Consider the following 24,613-nt stretch of genomic DNA (forward strand, 5'->3'; position numbering starts at 1 on the left):
GGCCTGATCAACTAGGCTGTTACTGCTGGCCGCACGCAGTCCAACGTACGAGCCACAGCCCGGCTGATCCGGCACTGACTTTAGGTATCTGTCCAGCTCTCTCTTGAAGGCAGCCAGGGGTTTATTGGCAATTCCCGTAATGCTTGATGGGAGGCTGTTGAACAGTTTTGGGCCCCGGACACTTATGGTGTTTTCTCTTAGTGTACCAATGGCGCCCCTACTTTTTATTGGCGGCATTTTGCATCGCCTGCCCAGTCTTTTACTTTCGTAGGGAGTGATTTCTGTGTGCAGATTTGGGACCATTCCTTCCAAGATTTTCCAAGTGTAGATTATGATATATCTCTCCCTCCTGCGTTCCAACGAGTACAAGTCAAGTGCTTCCAAGCGTTCCCAGCCTGCCTGCCTGCCTAACCTGCCTGCCTGCCTAACCTGCCTGCCTGCCTGCCTAACCTGCCTGCCTGCCTGCCTAACCTGCCTGCCTAACCTGCTTGCCTGCCTGCCTGCCTAACCTGCCTGCCTGCCTGCCTGCCTGCCTAACCTGCCTGCCTGCCTGTCTGCCTAACCTGCCTGCCTAACCTGCCTGCCTGCCTGCCTAACCTGCCTGCCTAACCTGCCTGCCTAACCTGCCTGCCTAACCTGCCTGCCTAACCTGCCTGCCTGCCTGCCTAACCTACCTGCCTAACCTGCCTGCCTAACCTGCCTGCCTGTCTAACCTGCCTGCCTAACCTGCCTGCCTGCCTAACCTGCCTAACCTGCCTGCCTGCCTAACCTGCCTGCCTGCCTAACCTGCCTGCCTGCCTAACCTGCCTGCCTGCCTGCCTGCCTAACCTGCCTGCCTAACCTGCCTGCCTGCCTAACCTGCCTGCCTGCCTAACCTGCCTGCCTGCCTAACCTGCCTGCCTGCCTAACCTGCCTGCCTGCCTAACCTGCCTGCCTACCTAACCTGCCTACCTACCTAACCTACCTACCTAACCTACCTACCTAACCTACCTACCTAACCTACCTACCTAACCTACCTACCTAACCTACCTACCTAACCTACCTAACCTACCTAACCTACCTAACCTACCTACCTACCTACCTACCTACCTACCTACCTACCTAACCTACCTACCTACCTAACCTACCTACCTACCTAACCTACCTACCTACCTACCTAACCTACCTAACCTACCTAACCTACCTAACCTACCTAACCTACCTAACCTACCTAACCTACCTAACCTACCTAACCTACCTACCTACCTACCTAACCTACCTACCTAACCTACCTACCTAACCTACCTACCTAACCTACCTACCTAACCTACCTACCTAACCTACCTACCTACCTACCTACCCTACCTACCTACCCTACCTACCTACCCTACCTACCTACCCTACCTACCTACCCTACCTACCTACCCTACCTACCTACCCTACCTACCTACCCTACCTACCTACCCTACCTACCTACCCTACCTACCTAACCTACCTACCTACCTACCTACCTAACCTACCTACCTACCTAACCTACCTACCTACCTACCTAGACCTAGTAAGAAAATAGAAGAAAACCCAGAGGGGTGTGTACATGCATGTGTAGTGTGACCTAAGTGTAAGTAGAAGTAGCAAGACATACATACCAGAAATCTTGAATGTTTATGAGAGAGAAAAAAGACACCAGCAATCCTACCATCATGTAAAACAGTTACAGGCTTTCGTTTTACACTCACTTGACAGGACTGTAGTACCTCTCTGGGTGGTTGCTGTCTACCAGCCTACTACCTAATTATATACATATTCTCTAAAAAAATTCTTACACATCTCCTCTGCACACACTTAATTTATCCATATTCTGCTTAGTTTTAGGGGCAGATCACTTCCTTTTCTTACTGCACATATGATATCCTGCCTAGAAACCATTTTTGCTGTATAGTGTAGTAAAAAAGGACAGCATTGTCTAAACTACCAGAAACAGTGTCATTATACTTTTGGGCATGTTAGAAAGCTAAAGATGGGTATACAGCATTTAGACATTTTGTGTCAGATTGTATATAAATTTTTTGGGAATTTTGTTTTGGTCAAGACCTCAACAAAGCTTTTACTAATAATTTCATATACGTATTATAGTACACTTTTGCTTTAAAATATCGATGATTCCCTTAGGTGGTGATGACAGTTCAGTTGAAGCATTGGTGTGGTGTAATGGACGATTGTTTAGTGCTGGATTTCATGGCTTCATTTTGGAATATGACTTGGCCAATGGGGGCATCAAGTCACGCACAGCAGTCACTGGTGGTCCTACTTGGTGTCTTGCACTCTCTTCTGACAAGAAGAATCTAGCAGTAAGTATTACGGTTGTTACTGGCTGCCACACTGAAGGACTTGATAATAGCTGTAGGCCTATAAACTTCTCTTGGTAGGCTTTGGAAAATAATTTACATGAGGTCTTTCAAGTTAGCATAGAGATTACTTCAATTTGTGTTCAGTTAAGGTTAGTCCATGGGCCCATAGAGAAAAAAAATAAATCAAAAATTTCTTGACCTATTCATCAATGGTTCACAAATGATTTAGTAAATTTGTGGGTCAAGGCACACAACCTTACCATGAACACTGGTAACTGATACAGGCAAAGGCAAATATACCAAATAACACTGCACTTTCATAGTATTTTTAATGGCATTAAATTTGTTTTATTTGTCTTCCTGCATCTCACTCAACTACTCCCATGCTCATGTTTAGCCCTTTCATGGGAACATATTTGTCAGCTCTGTGATACTTCACTTAGAAACCAGTTTCATTCAGTTGCATCATTCTTGGTCTCATTGCTACCATGCACATCTTGGCTTGTTTATTTGTATACAGTACTGTATATAAAAGAAAAAACAAATGTTTATGTTGAAGATTTCACTAAAAATGCTTTTATCTTATGGTTGTTAAGGCAGGAACAGAGGAAGGCTATGTGTGCATATTTAACATTATGGATGAGGGCATAATGTATGACACAACCCTGGAAAAACAAGAAGGTTAGTTTCTTTTTTATTTATACATTCAGCAATTTGAGGTGCTAAGAAATCTTTTATTTTATTATATCCTTTTATACTCTAGCATTTCCAACGTCTTCGTCCTTCTTTTGCACACCACATTTCTAAACGTTTGGAATAATTTTTTAGCATGCCTTTGAAATTTTATTTGTTATATCTATTTTTTGTGAGGACACCCGTACTGAACTATTTATTCAATTTTTTGTCTAATCCATGCTGTAAATTTTTGTTTAAGCTCTTAAACATCCACTTATCATACGAAAAGTGCATAACATGCTTCATTTTTTTATGGTTATAATCTGTTAGTTATATTTGCCAGCAGATTTTTTCTCTTATATTTTCTAGAATACACCATACAATCTGTAATCTTCACGAGGCCTCTTTACACTATGTTATTATCATTACATGTCATTTATATATTAAATTGTATCAATGATCTGTCACTTCTTTTTTCTAAAACTTCTATGAGCTGCACAGTCATTGCGATTTCCTTTATCTCATAAGTCTGTCCATCTGTTTTGTTCTTCACTTATCATTACAGCTGATTGACTGGATTTTACATCTCTAACTTAAACTGTTTGGTTGAGCAGGAATGTGCCCTCAAGATGTTTTATTTACTGTACATGTCTCTAGTGGGTCTTTCTGAGTTTTTGTTTATACCAGTGCTTGTTTATGAAACTAGTCTTTAGTTAAAGCAGTCATCCTTGTCACTTTCTATAAATATTTTTGCAGTATTTTCCATTTGTATGATAGGTTTCCTTGTTATTAAATCCCCAAAATGTAATGTGGATAACTTAGTTCTGCACATTATTTTAAAATCCAGGATTATTCTTTAACTTCTTTCTAGATCTCTTTTTCTCTATACTGAATTGTATACAAAACTTCACCTTTCATTTTTCTTGTAAAGAAAAGACCCAACTCATGCAGGACCACATGGAATGACTGCCTCATCTGGGGATTGAAATTGGGGAGGAGTAAAGGAAGAGAAAAAAGATAGGGCTCCTCAGCTAAGCATAACATTTACAATTAATTCGCAATTGGTCGGAACCAGTGAGATCTTCCAATAAACTAGAAGTTTTTTGGTTATAGCAAGTGCCAATATATATGAGGCATGACTGTACTCAAATTTCTAGCTTTTTTAAATCTCACAGGTGTTGGGGTTGGGACATTTTCTGTATTGGTTCAATTTTTTTTCTTTGTCTTTCATGCTAAAACATGATCCATAAATTTATATACATGATTACAGTACTTATTACAATAAATACTTTAGGTATTGTACCATGGCATTTCTTTAACTATTTCATATTTTTGGTGATATTAATAGTGCGTTAAAAAATTTGCTTCTTTTGTAAGTGAGGTATGACGTGTGCATTAAGAATAGGGCATATTAAGTGAAAGAAGACCCACATAATAGAAATTTGATTTAGCTCACTTTTTTTTTTCTCAGTTTTCATCTTATGAAAGAGAACTGCAAATATGCCAAAATATGAATTTTTATTAATTGTATTAATGCCATCATTTTTTTGTTGGTAGGACGGATTTTGAACATCTGCTGGCATATCAGTGGAAACTACATAGTGACAGGGTCTGTCAACTATGTCCGCTTATGGTTTCTGAAGGAAGGCCGGGTATGTTGTGGATACTGTTCCTTAATTCTTTTATTTTTTAAAGCATAAGAATTGCTGCATCCTGAATATATTTTCCATGTATAGTAGACTACAGCATTCCAGGAATACAGTAAGGCCCCGCTTTACGGCGTTCCACTAATACGGCGATGTCAAATTATGACCAAAATTTGCTATACGGCAAGCGGTCTTTCAAATGTGGCGCCCCCCCACCCGGTTTGTTTACATTTTCCGTGACCACATCTATTATGTCAGGAAACTTTCCAAAATTTCAAGTGTTTTAAAGTTACTGCATATTTTATATGTACTCTAATAATTATACTTATGTGTACCTGTACCTAAATATACTTACACACTGTGCTGGTGTGCAGGTACACATTAAAATCGCTAAGTCTCTCTCTAGACATGACGCCAATACTACGTAATAATAATCACTCTTGGGCACACTAAATGTCTTATTTTACATCAATATAGGCATTTTCATTAATCCATCTATGATATTTTCCTCAAAATTATATATGAAACCCATTACATAGCATATAAACATGATACATACACGATACATACACTCAGAATAAAAATTTATGTAAATATGAGATTTGTTTACAAAGCAGCTGTGTAGGTAGTGTCAGAAGAATTACGTTTTCTCTAGTCAAACACTTGGGGGGTAACTGTAGAAAAATATTCTTTTCGTATGCCTTTACTCTATGTATAGCAATTCACGACCCTTGTGGGTTTAGTGCTTTTTATAATAAATATAATAATAATATTATTATTATTAAATAATATTATTATTATTATTATTATTATTAATAATAATAATATTATTATTATTATTAATATTATTATTTTCATTCACTCTGAAAATGGTGTGTTGCTGTTTGTTTATTCTGAACTAACTTGTACAACTTGTACACAATGTAAGAGTATTTGTATTGTGAGGTAATTATTATTAAAATAAAAAAATATTGAGGTAAATGTTTTACAGACTCTTATAAATGGACGTGAATGAACTAAAAGTAGACACATATTAATACGCATTTATTTCGCCTGACCAAGTGATCGTCCACTACCTGTTCAGTTTGTGTTCTTACATTGTCTCAACTCTGTATCTCGTTCTCTCTCTCGTTTACTCTTTCGTTAACTAGTTGGCTCTCATTGACGATGGCGTCTAAGGTTAGCTGTAATAAAAAGAGAAGTCGTAAGCCTCTTGCTTTAAGTGCCAAGTTAGAGGATGATGGTGTGCCATTCTGATTTTATTCAATAAACACCCTGCCACTCACCTCTCACACATTAATATTAATATTTTAAGGTAAGTAATAAGTGTACTCTGTGTGTATTTTACCTTTTATTGTGTTTTTAATGCCTATTTCTATTGCTAACTTAATATAAGTTAGTGTAAACTTGTTGTCTGGCATTTATTGCATATTTTGTGTGTGCTCTGATAATAATACTTGTGGACCTGTGTGGTAGCCGGGTGGAGGGACAACATTACGATTTCTCTGCTCAGCCATCATAGAAAACGTGTATGAATCTGCGTTTGGCCCAGCCACTCCCTCACTCTGCTTTTGTTTACAATTTTCGGCATGAATTATTCATTACTTCTACCTTCGTTTATGATGGCATCTAAAGGTAGTTGTTAGAAATGATTAAATTCAGTGAACAAGGCATGTCGATGTTAATAATATGGCTCTGGGCCACAGTGTAGGTAGCCGGTACACCTACCGGCTACCTACACTGACTTTATACAAATAAATACTACTCACCTCTCTTCCTATATTAAGACTACACATATTTTAAGGTAAATAATGAGTGTACTGTATGTGCATTTTACCTCTCTGGGATGTTTTAAATATCGTATATTAAGTATGAGACGGGGAGCCAGTGCTACCTACACCTGGGCTACCTGCACCTGACTTCCTTCAAATAAGTACTACTCACCTCTCTCCCTACATTAAGATTACAAATACTTTAAGGTAAGTAATGAATTTACTGTGACTGTATTTTACTTTGTGTGTTTTTAATGCCTAGTTCTATTATTAACTTAATATAATTTAGTGTAAACTTGTTGTCTGGCATTTATATGCATTTATAAATGGAAAAAAATGGAGTTCTGCCTTCCGGCGATATCTGCTTTCCGGCAACAGCCTGGAACCTAACTCGCCGTATAAGTGGGGCCCTACTGTATACAGTAAGTTTTCCTGGTGATACCTAGTGGATTTTTCTTTTAACCCTTAAACGGTCCAAACAGATCGACGTTCAAATTCATAGTGCTCCAAAAGTAGATCTATGTTTTTTTTTACATAGTTTCAAATATAACAAAAAAAATAAGTAGATAAAAGTTTTTTTACACGTTTTCAAATATAAAACAAAAAAGATCTACATTTTTTTACATACTTTCAGATGTTGAAAAAACGTATATATACGTTTGGACCATTTAAGGGTTAACCAGTTGATGTCCATTACACATTCCTTGCTGTCTTTACCAGAAGTGTAAGTCTCTGAACTACATCCCCATCTTCCTTTCAGAGTACATACACTGTTATTCTCACCTTCAAAATTCAAATGCAGCTAACTGGTTCTCCCAGAAGTCCTTTATTACATTGTTCATAGTTTAACAGCACTTCAAATCATGGAAACGACACACTCCAACTTAACATGCTCAGGTATACTTCTTTCCAATCCTTCCCAGGACATTACCTAAACCACTTCACCCACCCTGCACATATTCACCATCTTAATAAGCCCATCTTCATCCTTTTGTAAATGATCATATTCAAAAATTTTCCTCTGCTTTCTGAATCACACTTATACCACCACATTGTGTGCACAATATTCTTGCCACACAATCTTAAATATTACATCTGCCATGAATATATAATATTTTTTTTTTTTTTTTATCACACTGGCCGATTCCCACCAAGGCAGGGTGGCCCGAAAAAGAAAAACTTTCACCATCATTCACTCCATCACTGTCTTGCCAGAAGGGTGCTTTACACTACAGTTTTTAAACTGCAACATTAACACCCCTCCTTCAGAGTGCAGGCACTGTACTTCCCATCTCCAGGACTCAAGTCCGGCCTGCCGGTTTCCCTGAACCCCTTCATAAATGTTACTTTGCTCACACTCCAACAGCACGTCAAGTATTAAAAACCATTTGTCTCCATTCACTCCTATCAAACACACTCACGCATGCCTGCTGGAAGTCCAAGCCCCTCGCACACAAAACCTCCTTTACCCCCTCCCTCCAACCTTTCCTAGGCCGACCCCTACCCCGCCTTCCTTCCACTACAGACTGATACACTCTTGAAGTTATTCTGTTTCGCTCCATTCTCTCCACATGTCCGAACCACCTCAACAACCCTTCCTCAGCCCTCTGGACAACAGTTTTGGTAATCCCGCACCTCCTCCTAACTTCCAAACTACGAATTCTCTGCATTATATTCACACCACACATTGCTCTCAGACATGACATCTCCACTGCCTCCAGCCTTCTCCTCGCTGCAACATTCATCACCCATGCTTCACACCCATATAAGAGTGTTGGTAAAACTATACTCTCATACATTCCCCTCTTTGCCTCCAAGGACAAAGTTCTTTGTCTCCAGAGACTCCTAAGTGCACCACTCACCCTTTTCCCCTCATCAATTCTATGATTCACCTCATCTTTCATAGACCCATCCGCTGACACGTCCACTCCCAAATATGTGAATACATTCACCTCCTCCATACTCTCTCCCTCCAATCTGATATCCAATCTTTCATCACCTAATCTTTTTGTTATCCTCATTACCTTACTCTTTCCTGTATTCACTTTCAATTTTCTTCTTTTGCACACCCTACCAAATTCATCCACCAATCTCTGCAACTTCTCTTCAGAATCTCCCAAGAGCACAGTGTCATCAGCAAAGAGCAACTGTGACAACTCCCACTTTATGTGTGATTCTTTATCTTTTAACTCCACGCCTCTTGCCAAGACCCTCGCATTTATTTCTCTTACAACCCCATCTATAAATATATTAAACAACCACGGTGACATCACACATCCTTGTCTAAGGCCTACTTTTACTGGGAAATAATTTCCCTCTTTCCTACATACTCTAACTTGAGCCTCACTATCCTCATAAAAACTCTTCACTGCTTTCAGTAACCTACCTCCTACACCATACACCTGCAACATCTGCCACATTGCCCCCCTATCCACCCTGTCATACGCCTTTTCCAAATCCATAAATGCCACAAAGACCTCTTTACCCTTATCTAAATACTGTTCACTTATATGTTTCACTGTAAACACCTGGTCCACACACCCCCTACCTTTCCTAAAGCCTCCTTGTTCATCTGCTATCCTATTCTCCGTCTTACTCTTAATTCTTTCAACAATAACTCTACCATACACTTTGCCAGGTATACTCAACAGACTTATCCCCCTATAATTTTTGCACTCTCTTTTATCCCCTTTGCCTTTATACAAAGGAACTATGCATGCTCTCTGCCAATCCCTAGGTACCTTACCCTCTTCCATACATTTATTAAATAATTGCACCAACCACTCCAAAACTATATCCCCACCTGCTTTTAACATTTCTATCTTTATCCCATCAATCCCGGCTGCCTTACCCCCTTTCATTTTACCTACTGCCTCACGAACTTCCCCCACACTCACAACTGGCTCTTCCTCAGATGTTGTTCCTCCTTGCCCTATACACGAAATCACAGCTTCCCTATCTTCATCAACATTTAACAATTCCTCAAAATATTCCCTCCATCTTCCCAATACCTCTAACTCTCCATTTAATAACTCTCCTCTCCTATTTTTAACTGACAAATCCATTTGTTCTCTAGGCTTTCTTAACTTGTTAATCTCACTCCAAAACTTTTTCTTATTTTCAACAAAATTTGTTGATAACATCTCACCCACTCTCTCATTTGCTCTCTTTTTACATTGCTTCACCACTCTCTTAACCTCTCTCTTTTTCTCCATATACTCTTCCCTCCTTACATCACTTCTACTTTGTAAAAACTTCTCCGGCAGGCCGGACTTGAGTCCTGGAGATGGGAAGTACAGTGCCTGCACTCTGAAGGAGGGGTGTTAATGTTGCAGTTTAAAAACTGTAGTGTAAAGCACCCTTCTGGCAAGACAGTGATGGAGTGAAGGATGGTGAAAGTTTTTCTTTTTCGGGCCACCCTGCCTTGGTGGGAATCGGCCGGTGTGATAATAAAAAAAAAAAAAATATGCTAACTTTTTCTCCCTTACTACTCTCTTCACATCATCATTCCACCAATCGCTCCTCTTCTCTCCCGCACCCACTTTCCTGTAACCACAAACTTCTGCTGAACACTCTAACACTACATTTTTAAACCTACCCCATACCTCTTCGACCCCATTGCCTATGCTCTCATTAGCCCATCTATCCTCCAATAGCTGTTTATATCTTACCCTAACTGCCTCCTCTTTTAGTTTATAAACCTTCACCTCTCTCTTCCCTGATGCTTCTATTCTCCTTGTATCCCATCTACCTTTTACTCTCAGTGTAGCTACAACTAGAAAGTGATCTGATATATCTGTGGCCCCTCTATAAACATGTACATCCTGAAGTCTACTCAACAGTCTTTTATCTACCAATACATAATCCAACAAACTACTGTCATTTCGCCCTACATCATATCTTGTATACTTATTTATCCTCTTTTTCTTAAAATATGTATTACCTATAACTAAACCCCTTTCTATACAAAGTTCAATCAAAGGGCTCCCATTATCATTTACACCTGGTACCCCAAACTTACCTACCACACCCTCTCTAAAAGTTTCTCCTACTTTAGCATTCAGGTCCCCTACCACAATTACTCTCTCACTTGGTTCAAAGGCTCCTATACATTCACTTAACATCTCCCAAAATCTCTCTCTCTCCTCTGCATTCCTCTCTTCTCCAGGTGCATACACGCTTATTATGACCCACTTCTCGCATCCAACCTTTACTTTAATCCACATAATTCTTGAATTTACACATTCATATTCTCTTTTCTCCTTCCATAACTGATCATTCAACATTACTGCTACCCCTTCCTTTGCTCTAACTCTCTCAGATACTCCAGATTTAATCCCATTTATTTCCCCCCACCGAAACTCCCCTACCCCCTTCAGCTTTGTTTCGCTTAGGGCCAGGACATTCAACTTCTTTTCATTCATTACATCAGCAATCATCTGTTTCTTGTCATCCGCACTACATCCACGCACATTTAAGCATCCCAGTTTTATAAAGTTTTTCTTCTTCTCTTTTTTAGTAAATGTCTACAGGAGAAGGGGTTACTAGCCCATTGCTCCCGGCATTTTAGTCGCCTCATACGACACGCATGGCTTACGGAGGAAAGATTCTTTTCCACTTCCCCATGGACAATAGAAGAAATAAAGAGGAACAAGAGCTATTTAGAAAAAGGAGAAAAACCTAGATGTATGTATATATATATGCATGTGCGTGTCTGTGAAGTGTGACCAAAGTGTAAGTAGGAGTAGCAAGATATCCCTGTTATCTAGCGTATTTATGAGACAGAAAAAGAAACCAGCAATCCTACCATCATGCAAAACAGTTACAGGTTTCTGCTTCACAGTCATCTGGCAGGACGGTAGTACTTCCCTGGGTGGTTGCTGTCTACCAACCTACTACCTATATAATAATACGTGGGTTATATTTTCAGGTGATGCGTTATTCAATGGGTTCCACTGCAAGTAAAGAGGAAATCATTGTTTGGTGTGTTGGTATATTGGATGATATGACGATAATTAGCGGGGACTCCAGGTTAGTTTTTTAAACCTTTCTATGAAAAAATTACAGTATAATTTGTGCATCGCTTGAAGGTTACAAGTTTGCATATTTTTTATTTAACAGTAGCCTTTTACTTACAATACATGTGCATACTTTATATTTTCCCATTCAGTTGCAGACAATTCACACCATAGACAATGCACACCTTTGCTAATGTAACTTTTAAAGCATTTGGAAATATCATATGTAGAAATATATACTTTCTTATTGATAATAAATATCTGTTGCTGTAATTTGCAGGCTTTACCTTTATTAAGTACAGTGGACCCCCGCATACCGTACGCATCACATAACGTTCAATCCGCATACCGCTCTCTTTTATCGCAAAAATTTTGCCTCGCATACCGCTCAAAAACCCGCTCACTGCTCTTTGTCTGAGACGCGTCCAATGTGCGCCCTTAGCCAGCCTCACATGTGCCGCCGGTGGCATTGTTTACCAGCCAGCCTCCGCGGTAACATCCAAGCATACAATCGGAACATTTCGTATTATTACAGTGTTTTTGGTGATTTTATCTGCAAAATAAGTGACCATGGGCCCCAAGAAAGCTTCTAGTGCCAACCCTACAGCAATAAGGGTGAGAATTACTATAGAGATGAAGAAAAAGATCATTGATAAGTATGAAAGTGGAGTGCGTGTCTCCGAGCTGGCCAGGTTGTATAATAAACCCCAATCAACCATCGCTACTATTGGTGGTACAGCTGCTGCTGCTGCTGTACCACCGTCAGCTGCTGCTGCTGCACTGTCTGCTGCTGCTGCTGTACCACCGTCAGCTGCTGCTGTAGTACCGTCTGCTGCTGCTGTAGCATTGTCTGCTGCTGCTGTAGTACCGTCTGCTGCTGCTGTAGCATTGTCTGCTGCTGCTGTAGCACTGTCAGTTGCTGCTGCTGCTGCTGTAGCACCGTTGTTGGTGTGGCTTATTGAGAATACCAAGAAACAATTAACCCCAAAGGATTTGCCACCCAGGATAACCCAAAAAAGTCAGTGTCATCGAAGACTGTCTAACTTATTTCCATTGGGGTCCTTAATCTTGTCTCCCAGGATGCAACCCACACCAGTCGACTAACACCCAGGTGAACAGGGAAAAATGCCTGGAACTAGTGCTCATATTGGTGAATTTAAAGCCAGCAAAGGTTGGTTTGAGAGATTTAAGAATCGTAGTGGCATACACAGTGTGATAAGGCCTGTTCTGGAAGAAAATGCCAAACAGGACCTACAGTACTCAGGAGGAAAAGGCACTCCCAGGACACAGTGTCTCATCAGTCATTGCTGCATCTTCAATAAAGGTAAGTGTCATTTATTCTTCATTTAGTAGAGTAGTACATGCACAATATATATTGTGCATGTACTACTCTACTATTGTGCATGTATCCTTCTCTTTGTGTGTAGGAAAATGTATATTTCATGTGGTAAAAATTTTTTTTTCATACTTTTGAGTGTCTTGCACGGATTAATTTGATTTCCATTATTTCTTATGGGGAAAATTCATTCGCATACCGATCATTTCGCATAACAATGAGCCCTCTTGCACGGATTAAAGTCGCTATGCGGGGGTCCACTGTAAAATTAAGTTTTGCTTTGTTTTTTACTATGTATATAGTGGGAAGTAGTCTTGTAATTGATCTAAACGCAATACTTCGTAATATACACATACAAAATCATTGTTTTACTTTTGCACCTATAGATTTTTTCTGCAGATGTATGATTGCAGTGTCTGCTGAGTGCATTGTTTGTGAAACAACCTTAAAAATAATCTAGAATATTTTGAGGAACTTTTAAATGTCGACGAAGAAGGGAGGCGGTAATTTCATGCACTGGCCAGGGAGTTATACCATCTTGTAGGAGTGAAGAAGAGCAGGATGTGAGTGTGGGGGAGGTGCATGAGGCATTATGTAGAATGAAAGGGGGTAAAGCAGCTGGAATTGATGGGATCATGACAGAACTATTAAAAGCAGGGGGGATATAGTGTTGGAGTGGTTGGTATTTTTGTTTAATAAATGTATGAAAGGGGGGAAAGTACATAGGGATTGGCAGAGAGCATGTATAGTCCCTTTATATAAAGGGAAGGAGGACAAAAGAGATTGTAAAACTTATAGAGGAACAAGTTTACTGAGTATACCAGGAAAAGTGTATGGTAGGGTTATTATTGAAAGAATTAGAGGTAAGACAGAATGTAGGATTGCGGATGAGCGAGGAGGTTTTAGAGTGGGTAGGGGATGTGTAGATCAAGTGTTTACATTGAAGCATATATGTGAACAATATTTTGATAAAGGTAGGGAAGTTTTTATTGCATTTATGATTTTAGAAAAGGCATATGATAGAGTGGATAGGGGAGCAATGTGGCAGATGTTGCAAGTACTGTATATGGAATAGGTGGTAAGTTACTAAATGCTGTAAAGAGCATTTATGAGGATAGTGAGGTTCAGCTTAGGGTGTGTAGAAGAGAGGGAGACTACTTCCTGATAAAAGTAGGTCTTAGACAGGGATGTGTAATGTCACCATGGTTGTTTAATATATTTATAGACAGGGTTGTAAAAGAAGTAAATGCTAGGGTGTTCGGGAGAGGGGTGGGATTAAATTATGGGGAATCCAATACAAAATGGGAATTGACAGAGTTACTTTTTGCTGATGATACTGTGCTTATGGGAGATTCTGAAGAAAAATTACAGATTTAGTGGACGAGTTTGGTAGTGTGTGTAAAGTTAGAAAGTTGAAAGTGAACATAAAAAAGAGTAAGGTAATGAGGGTATCAAATTATTTAGATAAAGAAAAATTGGATATCAAATTGGGGAGGAGTATGGAAGAAGTGAATGTTTTCAGATATTTGGGAGTTGACGTGTCAGCGGATGGATTTATGAAGGATGAGGTTAATCATAGAATTGATGAAGAAAAAAAGGCGAGTGGTGCATTGAGGTATATGTGGAGACAAAAAGCATTATCTATGGAGGCAAAGAAGGGAATGTATGAAAGTATAGTAGTACCAACACTCTTATATGGGTGTGAAGCTTGGGTTGTAAATGTTGCAGCGAGGAGGTGGTTGGAGGCAGTGGAGATGTCCTGTCTAAGGGCAATGTGTGGTGTAAATATTATGCAGAAAATTCAGAGTGTGGAAATTAGGAGAAGGTGTTGAGTTAATAAAAGTATTAGTCAGAGGGCTGAAGAGGGGTTGTTCAGGTGGTTTGGTCATTTAGAGAGAAAGGATCAAAGTAGAATGACATGGAGAGCGTATAAATCTGTAGGGGAAGGAAGGCGGGGTAGGGGTCATCCTCGAAAAGGTTGGAGGGAGGGGGTAAAGGAGGTTTTGTGGGTGAGGGGCTTGGACTTCCGGCAAGTGTGCGTGAGCGTGTGAATGGAGTGAATGGAGATGAATGGCATTTGAGACCTGACGAGCTGTTGGAGTGTGAGCAGGGTAATATTTAGTGAAGGGATTCAGGAAAACCGGTTATTTTTATGTAGCCAGACTTGAGTCCTGGAAATGGGAAGTACAATGCCTGCACTTTAAAGGGGGGGGTTGGGATATTGGCAGTTTGGAGGGATATGTTGTGTATCTTTAAATGTATATGCTTCTAAACTGTTGTATTCTGAGCCCCTCTGCAAAAGCAATGATTATGTATGAGTGAGGTGAAAGTGTTGAATGATGATGAAAGTGTTTTTTTTTTTGGGGGGGGGATTTTCTTTCTTTTTGGGTCACCCTGCTTCGGTGGGAGACGGCCGACTTGTTGAAAAAAAAAAAATATAATATATATATATCTGCCCAGGGAGGTACTACTGTCCTGCCAAGTGAATGTAAAACGAAAGCCTGTAATTGTTTTACATGATGGTAGGATTGCTGGTGTCCATTTTTCTGTCTCATAAATATGCAAGGTTTCAGGTATGTCTTGCTACTTCTACTTACACTTAGGTCACACTACACATACATGTACAAGCATATATATACACACCCATCTGGGTTTTCTTCTATTTTCTTTCTAGTTCTTATTCTTGTTTATTTCCTCTTATCTCCATGGGGAAGTGGAATAGAATTCTTCCTCCGTAAGCCATGCGTGTTGTAAGAGGCGACTAAAATGCCGGGAGCAAGGGGCTAGTAACCTCTTCTCCTGTTTATATTACTAAATGTAAAAGGAGAAACTTTCGTTTTTCCTTTTGGGCCACCCTGCCTTGGTGGGATACGGCCGGTGTGTTGAAAGAAAGAATATATATCTGCCCAGGGAGGTACTACCCTCCTGCCAACTGAGTGTAAAATGAAAGCCTGTAATTGTTTTACATGATGGTAGGATTGCTGGTGTCCTTTTTTCTGTCTCATGAACATGCAAGATTTCAGGTATGTCTTGCTACTTCTACTTACACTTAGGTCACACTACACATACATGTACAAGCACATATATACACATCCCTCTGGGTTTTCTTCTATTTTCTTTCTAGTTCTTATTCTGGTTTATTTCCTCTTATCTCCATGGGGAAGTGGAACAGAATTCTTCCTCCATAAGCCATGCGTGTTGTAAGAGGCGACTAAAATGCCGGGAGTAAGGGGCTAGTAACCTCTTCTCCTGTATATATTACTAAATATAAAAGGAGAAACTTTCGTTTTTCCTTTTGGACCACCCCGCCTCTGTGGGATATGGCTGGTGTGTTGAAAGAAAGAAGAAACATGCAAGATTTCAGGTACTTCATGCTACTTCTACTTACACCTAGGTCATACTACACATGCATGTACAAGCATATATATACACACCCCTCTGGGTTTTCTTTATTTTCTTTCTAGTTCTTGTTCTTGTTTATTTCCTCTTATCTCCATGGGGAAGTAGAGCAGAATTCTTCCTCCGTAAGCCATGCGTGTTGTAAGAGGCGAGTATGTATATGTATGTATGTATGTATATATATATATATATATATATATATATATATATATATATATATATATATATATATATATATATATATATATATATATATATATATATATATATATATATATATATACATACATACATACATACATACATACATACATACATACATACATACATACATACATACATTGGACCCCTGAGTTTCGTGATTAATCCGTTCCAGAGAGCCTGCCGAAAGTCGAAATTGCCAAATGGCGAAACCATTTTCCCTATAAGAAATAATGGAAATAAAATTAATCCGTTCCAAACACCCAAAAATATTAAAATAATTTTTTTTTTTTTTTTTTTTTTTTTTTTTTCAAATTAAATAAAGATTTACATACTGAAAACAATGAGAAATCAAGTACATGCATATAAGGAAGGGGTAGCAGTAATGTTAAATGATCAGTTATGGAAGGAGAAAAGAGAATATGAATGTGTAAATTCAAGAATTATGTGGATTAAAGTAAAGGTTGGATGCGAGAAGTGGGTCATAATAAGCGTGTATGCACCTGGAGAAGAGAGGAATGCAGAGGAGAGAGAGAGATTTTGGGAGATGTTAAGTGAATGTATAGGAGCCTTTGAACCAAGTGAGAGAGTAATTGTGGTAGGGGACTTGAATGCTAAAGTAGGAGAAACTTTTAGAGAGGGTGTGGTAGGTAAGTTTGGGGTGCCAGGTGTAAATGATAATGGGAGCCCTTTGATTGAACTTTGTATAGAAAGGGGTTTAGTTATAGGTAATACATATTTTAAGAAAAAGAGGATAAATAAGTATACAAGATATGATGTAGGGCGAAATGACAGTAGTTTGTTGGATTATGTATTGGTAGATAAAAGACTGTTGAGTAGACTTCAGGATGTACATGTTTATAGAGGGGCCACAGATATATCAGATCACTTTCTAGTTGTAGCTACACTGAGAGTAAAAGGTAGATGGGATACAAGGAGAATAGAAGCATCAGGGAAGAGAGAGGTGAAGGTTTATAAACTAAAAGAGGAGGCAGTTAGGGTAAGATATAAACAGCTATTGGAGGATAGATGGGCTAATGAGAGCATAGGCAATGGGGTCGAAGAGGTATGGGGTAGGTTTAAAAATGTAGTGTTAGAGTGTTCAGCAGAAGTTTGTGGTTACAGGAAAGTGGGTGCAGGAGGGAAGAGGAGCGATTGGTGGAATGATGATGTAAAGAGAGTAGTAAGGGAGAAAAAGTTAGCATATGAGAAGTTTTTACAAAGTAGAAGTGATGCAAGGAGGGAAGAGTATATGGAGAAAAAGAGAGAAGTTAAGAGAGTGGTGAAGCAATGTAAAAAGAGAGCAAATGAGAGAGTGGGTGAGATGTTATCAACAAATTTTGTTGAAAATAAGAAAAAGTTTTGGAGTGAGATTAACAAGTTAAGAAAGCCTAGAGAACAAATGGATTTGTCAGTTAAAAATAGGAGAGGAGAGTTATTAAATGGAGAGTTAGAGGTATTGGGAAGATGGAGGGAATATTTTGAGGAATTGTTAAATGTTGATGAAGATAGGGAAGCTGTGATTTCGTGTATAGGGCAAGGAGGAATAACATCTTGTAGGAGTGAGGAAGAGCCAGTTGTGAGTGTGGGGGAAGTTCGTGAGGCAGTAGGTAAAATGAAAGGGGGTAAGGCAGCCGGGATTGATGGGATAAAGATAGAAATGTTAAAAGCAGGTGGGGATATAGTTTTGGAGTGGTTGGTGCAATTATTTAATAAATGTATGGAAGAGGGTAAGGTACCTAGGGATTGGCAGAGAGCATGCATAGTTCCTTTGTATAAAGGCAAAGGGGACAAAAGAGAGTGCAAAAATTATAGGGGGATAAGTCTGTTGAGTGTACCTGGTAAAGTGTATGGTAGAGTTATAATTGAAAGAATTAAGAGTAAGACGGAGAATAGGATAGCAGATGAACAAGGAGGCTTTAGGAAAGGTAGGGGGTGTGTGGACCAGGTGTTTACAGTGAAACATATAAGTGAACAGTATTTAGATAAGGCTAAAGAGGTCTTTGTGGCATTTATGGATTTGGAAAAGGCGTATGACAGGGTGGATAGGGGGGCAATGTGGCAGATGTTGCAAGTGTATGGTGTAGGAGGTAGGTTACTGAAAGCAGTGAAGAGTTTTTACGAGGATAGTGAGGCTCAAGTTAGAGTATGTAGGAAAGAGGGAAATTTTTTCCCAGTAAAAGTAGGCCTTAGACAAGGATGTGTGATGTCACCGTGGTTGTTTAATATATTTATAGATGGGGTTGTAAGAGAAGTAAATGCGAGGGTCTTGGCAAGAGGCGTGGAGTTAAAAGATAAAGAATCACACACAAAGTGGGAGTTGTCACAGCTGCTCTTTGCTGATGACACTGTGCTCTTGGGAGATTCTGAAGAGAAGTTGCAGAGATTGGTGGATGAATTTGGTAGGGTGTGCAAAAGAAGAAAATTAAAGGTGAATACAGGAAAGAGTAAGGTTATGAGGATAACAAAAAGATTAGGTGATGAAAGATTGAATATCAGATTGGAGGGAGAGAGTATGGAGGAGGTGAACGTATTCAGATATTTGGGAGTGGACGTGTCAGCGGATGGGTCTATGAAAGATGAGGTGAATCATAGAATTGATGAGGGAAAAAGAGTGAGTGGTGCACTTAGGAGTCTGTGGAGACAAAGAACTTTGTCCTTGGAGGCAAAGAGGGGAATGTATGAGAGTATAGTTTTACCAACGCTCTTATATGGGTGTGAAGCGTGGGTGATGAATGTTGCAGCGAGGAGAAGGCTGGAGGCAGTGGAGATGTCGTGTCTGAGGGCAATGTGTGGTGTGAATATAATGCAGAGAATTCGTAGTTTGGAAGTTAGGAGGAGGTGCGGGATTACCAAAACTGTTGTCCAGAGGGCTGAGGAAGGGTTGTTGAGGTGGTTCGGACATGTAGAGAGAATGGAGCGAAACAGAATGACTTCAAGAGTGTATCAGTCTGTAGTGGAAGGAAGGCGGGGTAGGGGTCGGCCTAGGAAGGGTTGGAGGGAGGGGGTAAAGGAGGTTTTGTGTGCGAGGGGCTTGGACTTCCAGCAGGCATGCGTGAGCGTGTTTGATAGGAGTGAATGGAGACAAATGGTTTTTAATACTTGACGTGCTGTTGGAGTGTGAGCAAAGTTGATAATAATAAAATACACTTACCTTTACTGAAGACTTCTGGGTGGATGGAAGATGGGTGGAGGTGATAGGAGGAAGGTGTACACTATTGTTTGGAAGGAGAATCTCCTTCCATTAAGACTTCAGGTATGAAGTCCTTATCTGGGGTTACTTCCCTTCTTTGTTTTTTAAAGACACTGGCACTGGGAACAACTTGAGAGTCACTGGAACCCTGTCGCACAAAATATCTGTCCAGAGAGCTCTGTTTCTGGCGTTTCTTTAAGATTTGTCTGAAGTGGGACACGACACTGTCATTGTACATGTTGCCAATACAGCCTGCAACAACTTTTTTAAGGTGAAGTTCATCCATAAATGTTTGCACTTCAGTCTACTTTGCACAAATGTCCTTAATCTTTGAAGAAGGCACCTTCCTCCATCTCTCTTCTTCCTCCTCCTCTGCAGCAGTTTCCTCAGCTGTGATCTGTTGCTGTTGCAGATGAAGCTCTTGCAGCTCTTCAGTGGTTAGCTCTTCCCTGTGGTCCTCCACCAACTCTTCCACATCCTCACCACTCACCTCCAACCCCAGGGACATCCCCAATGCCACAATAGATTCCACAACTGGCATAGGCTTCTTAGGGTCAGCCCCAAACCCTTCAAATTCCCTCTCTTCTACACAATCTGGCCACAATTTTCTCCAAGCAGAGTTCTAAGTCCTGGAAGTCACTCCCTCCCAAGACTTACCTATAAGGTTTATACAATGGAGGATATTAAAGTGATCTTTCCAGAACTCTCTTAGGGTCTATTCTGTGTCTGAGGTCACTTCAAAGCACTTTTGAAACACTGCTTTTGTATAGAATTTTTTGAAGTTTGAAATGGTCTGCTGGTCCATGGGCTGGAGGAGAGGAGTTGTATTAGGGAGCAAGAACTTCACCGTGATGAAACTAAACTCCTCCACTATTTGCTCTTCCAAGTCTGGAGGATGAGCAGGAGCATTGTCCATTACCAGGAGGCACTTGAGTGACAGTTTATTTTCCAGGAGGTATTTCTTCACACTGGGGCCAAACACTTCATTAAACCAGTCTAGGAAAATATCCCTTGTGACCCATGCCTTACTGTTAGCCTTCCACATCACACACAAATTACTCTTGGTGACACTGTTTTTCTTGAACACTTTGGGATTTTCAGAGTGATACACCAGTAAAGGCTTCACTTTAAAATCCCCACTAGCATTACTACAAAACATGAGTAAGCCTATCTTTCATAGGCTTGTGTTCTGGGAGTGCCGTTTCCTCCTGCGTGATGTAGGTCCTCTAGCATTTTCTTCCAAAAGAGGCCTGTTTCGTCACAATTAAACACATTGGGGTTTGAATTCTCCAGTGTCTATGCACTCCTTAAACTCCTGTACAAACTTCTCAGCTGCAATTTTGTCAGAACTGGCAGCCTCACCATGCCTTATCAGACTGTGAATGCCACTATGCTTCTTAAATCTCTCAAACCAACCTTTGCTGGCCTTAAAATCACAAGGATCACCACTTGTTGCAGGCATTTTCTTTACAAGATCGTCATGCAACTGCCTTGCCTTTTCACATATTATCGACTGAGTAACACTATCTCCTGCTAACTGTGTTTTGGTAATCCACACCAACAATAACCTCTCCACTTCTTCAAGGATTTGTGATCTCCTTTTTGTCAGCATATCTACCCCTTTTGCAACAACAGCACACTTTAGTTCCTTTCCTTTCGCCACGATCGAAGTGATGGTTGAGTGGGGTTTGCCATACGTCCTGGCAAGCTCTGTAACACGCACTTCACTCTCATATTTTTCAATGATTTCCTTCTTGAATTCGATCGTGTTCCTCACGTTCTTTGCCAAAGGGCTTGCACTAGCTTTCCCTGGGCCCATGGTGACTTACTGAGCAGTTCCAATCACAAAAAAATAATGGATTATTACGTATGAACCCGCGGGGTGATGGTCATGTGTTTGTAAACAATGGCACACTGAGCGTGAATGGCGTGGGAGACTGGATTTGTGTGCATGGTGACGGGCGGATGGGTACTGGACGGTTGCCGAATCACAAGTCTGGTCACGAACCGCGAGGCCAAATTTTGCCAAAAAAAACTTGCTGAAACTCGGATTTCACGAAAGTCGATGCTGCCGAAATTCGAGGGTCCACTGTATATATAACTGCTCAGGGAGGTACTATCCTCCTGCCAAGTGAGTGTAAAATGAAAGCCTGTAATTGTTTTACATGATGGTAGGAGTGCTGGTGTCCTTTTTTCTGTCTCATGAACATGCAAGATTTCAGGTATGTCTTGCTACTTCTACTTACACTTAGGTCACACTACACATACATGTACAAGCACATATATACACATCCCTCTGGGTTTTCTTCTATTTTCTTTCTAGTTCTTATTCTGGTGTATTTCCTCTTATCTCCATGGGGAAGTGGAACAGAATTCTTCCTCCGTAAGCCATGCGTGTTGTAAGAGGCAACTAAAATGCCGGGAGTAAGGGGCTAGTAACCTCTTTTCCTGTATATATTACTAAATATAAAAGGGGAAACTTTCGTTTTTCCTTTTAGACCACCCCGCCTCGGTGGGATACGGCTGGTGTGTTGAAAGAAAGAAGAAACATGCAAGATTTCAGGTACGTCATGCTACTTCTACTTACACCTAGGTCATACTACACATGCATGTACAAGCATATATATACACACCCATCTGGGTTTTCTTTATTTTCTTTCTAGTTCTTGTTCTTGTTTATTTCCTCTTATCTCCATGGGGAAGTAGAGCAGAATTCTTCCTCCGTAAGCCATGCGTGTTGTAAGAGGCGAGTAAAATGCCGGGAGTAAGGGGCTAGGAACCCCTTCTCCTGTATAAATTACTAAATTTTAAAAGAGAAACTTTCATTTTTCTTTTTAGGCCACCCTGCCTTGGTTGGATATGGCAGGTTTGTTGAAAAAAAAAAATATATATATACATACAGTGGACCCCTGAGTTTCGTGATTAATCCGTTCCAGAGAGCCTGCCGAAAGTCGAAATTGCCAAATGGCGAAACCATTTTCCCCATAAGAAATAATGGAAATAAAATTAATCCGTTCCAAACTCCCAAAAATATTAAAATAATTTTTTTTTTTTTTTTTTTTTTCAAATTAAATAAAGATTTACATACTGAAAACAATGAGAAATCAAGTACATGCATATAAAAAATAATAATAACATTACATTTACCTTTATTGAAGACTTCTGGGTGGATGGAAGATGGGAGGAGGTGATAGGAGGAAGGTGTACACTATTGTTTGGAAGGAGAATCTCCTTCCATTAGGACTTCAGGTATGAAGTCCTTATCTGGGGTTACTTCCCTTCTTTATTTTTTAAAGACACTGGCACTGGGAACAACTTGAGTCACTGGAACCCTGTCGCACAAGATATATGTCCAGAGAGCTCTGTTTCTGGCGTTTCTTTAAGATTTGTCTGAAGTGGGACACGACACTGTCATTGTACATGTTGCCAATACAGCCTGCAACAACTTTTTTAGGGTGAAGTTCATCCATAAATGTTTGCACTTCAGTCTACTTTGCACAAATGTCCTTAATCTTTGAAGAAGGCACCTTCCTCCATCTCTCTTCTTCCTCCTCCTCTGCAGCAGTTTCCTCAGCTGTGATCTGTTGCTGTTGCAGATGAAGCTCTTGCAGCTCTTCAGTGGTTAGCTCTTCCCTGTGGTCCTCCACCAACTCTTCCACATCCTCACCACTCACCTCCAACCCCAGGGACATCCCCAATGCCACAGTAGACTCCACAACTGGCATAGGCTCCTTAGGGTCAGCCCCAAACCCTTCAAATTCCCTCTCTTCTACACAATCTGGCCACAGTTTTCTCCAAGCAGAGTTCTAAGTCCTGGAAGTCACTCCCTCCCAAGACTTACCTATAAGGTTTATACAATGGAGGATATTAAAGTGATCTTTCCAGAACTCTCTTAGGGTCTATTCTGTGTCTGAGGTCACTTCAAAGCACTTTTGAAACACTGCTTTTGTGTAGAATTTTTTGAAGTTTGAAATGATCTGCTGGTCCATGGGCTGGAGGAGAGGAGTTGTATTAGGGGGCAAGAACTTCACCGTGATGAAACTAAACTCCTCCACTATTTGCTCTTCCAAGTCTGGAGGATGAGCAGGAGCATTGTCCATTACCAGGAGGCACTTGAGTGACAGTTTATTTTCCAGGAGGTATTTCTTCACACTGGGGCCAAACACTTCATTAAACCAGTCTTGGAAAATATCCCTTGTGACCCATGCCTTACTGTTAGCCTTCCACATCACACACAAATTACTCTTGGTGACACTGTTTTTCTTGAACACTTTGGGATTTTCAGAGTGATACACCAGTAAAGGCTTCACTTTAAAATCCCCACTAGCATTACTACAAAACATGAGTAAGCCTATCCTTCATAGGCTTGTGTCCTGGGAGTGCCGTTTCCTCCTGCGTGATGTAGGTCCTCTAGCATTTTCTTCCAAAAGAGGCCTGTTTCGTCACAAACACATTGGGGTTTGAATTCTCCAGTGTCTATGCACTCCTTAAACTCCTGTACAAACTTCTCAGCTGCAATTTTGTCAGAACTGGCAGCCTCACCATGCCTTATCAGACTGTGAATGCCACTATGCTTCTTAAATCTCTCAAACCAACCTTTGCTGGCCTTAAAATCACAAGGATCACCACTTGTTGCAGGCATTTTCTTTACAAGATCGTCATGCAACTGCCTTGCCTTTTCACATATTATCGACTGAGTAACACTATCTCCTGCTAACTGTGTTTTGGTAATCCACACCAACAATAACCTCTCCACTTCTTCAAGGATTTGTGATATCCTTTTTGTCGCCACGATCGAAGTGATGGTTGAGTGGGGTTTGCCATACATCCTGGCAAGCTCTGTAACACGCTCTTCACTCTCATATTTTTCAATGATTTCCTTCTTGAATTCGATCGTGTTCCTCACGTTCTTTGCCAAAGGGCTTGCACTAGCTTTCCCTGGGCCCATGGTGACTTACTTAGCAGTTGCAATCACAAAAAATAATGGATTATTACGTATGAACCCGCGGGGTGATGGTCACGTGTTGGTAAACAATGGCACACTGA

At 40.4% G+C, this 24,613-nt stretch overlaps 1 protein-coding gene across 1 annotated transcript in view; it reads left to right on the forward strand.

Annotated features, from left to right (window-relative positions):
* Window positions 1-2,148: 2,148 nt before the first annotated feature.
* l(3)72Dn (UTP4 small subunit processome component l(3)72Dn) overlaps window positions 2,149-24,613 on the forward strand; it is a gene marked incomplete at its 5' end in the record, with an annotated part of 34,862 nt that continues 12,397 nt past the window's right edge. Inside the window, 4 exon segments of the mRNA XM_070087591.1 lie at window positions 2,149-2,327; window positions 2,924-3,008; window positions 4,560-4,654; window positions 11,351-11,451. Of these exon segments, the coding sequence (XP_069943692.1) occupies window positions 2,149-2,327; window positions 2,924-3,008; window positions 4,560-4,654; window positions 11,351-11,451 (460 nt within the window).

This window comes from Cherax quadricarinatus, chromosome 22, assembly GCF_038502225.1.
Source record: "Cherax quadricarinatus isolate ZL_2023a chromosome 22, ASM3850222v1, whole genome shotgun sequence".
NCBI lineage: Eukaryota > Metazoa > Arthropoda > Malacostraca > Decapoda > Parastacidae > Cherax > Cherax quadricarinatus.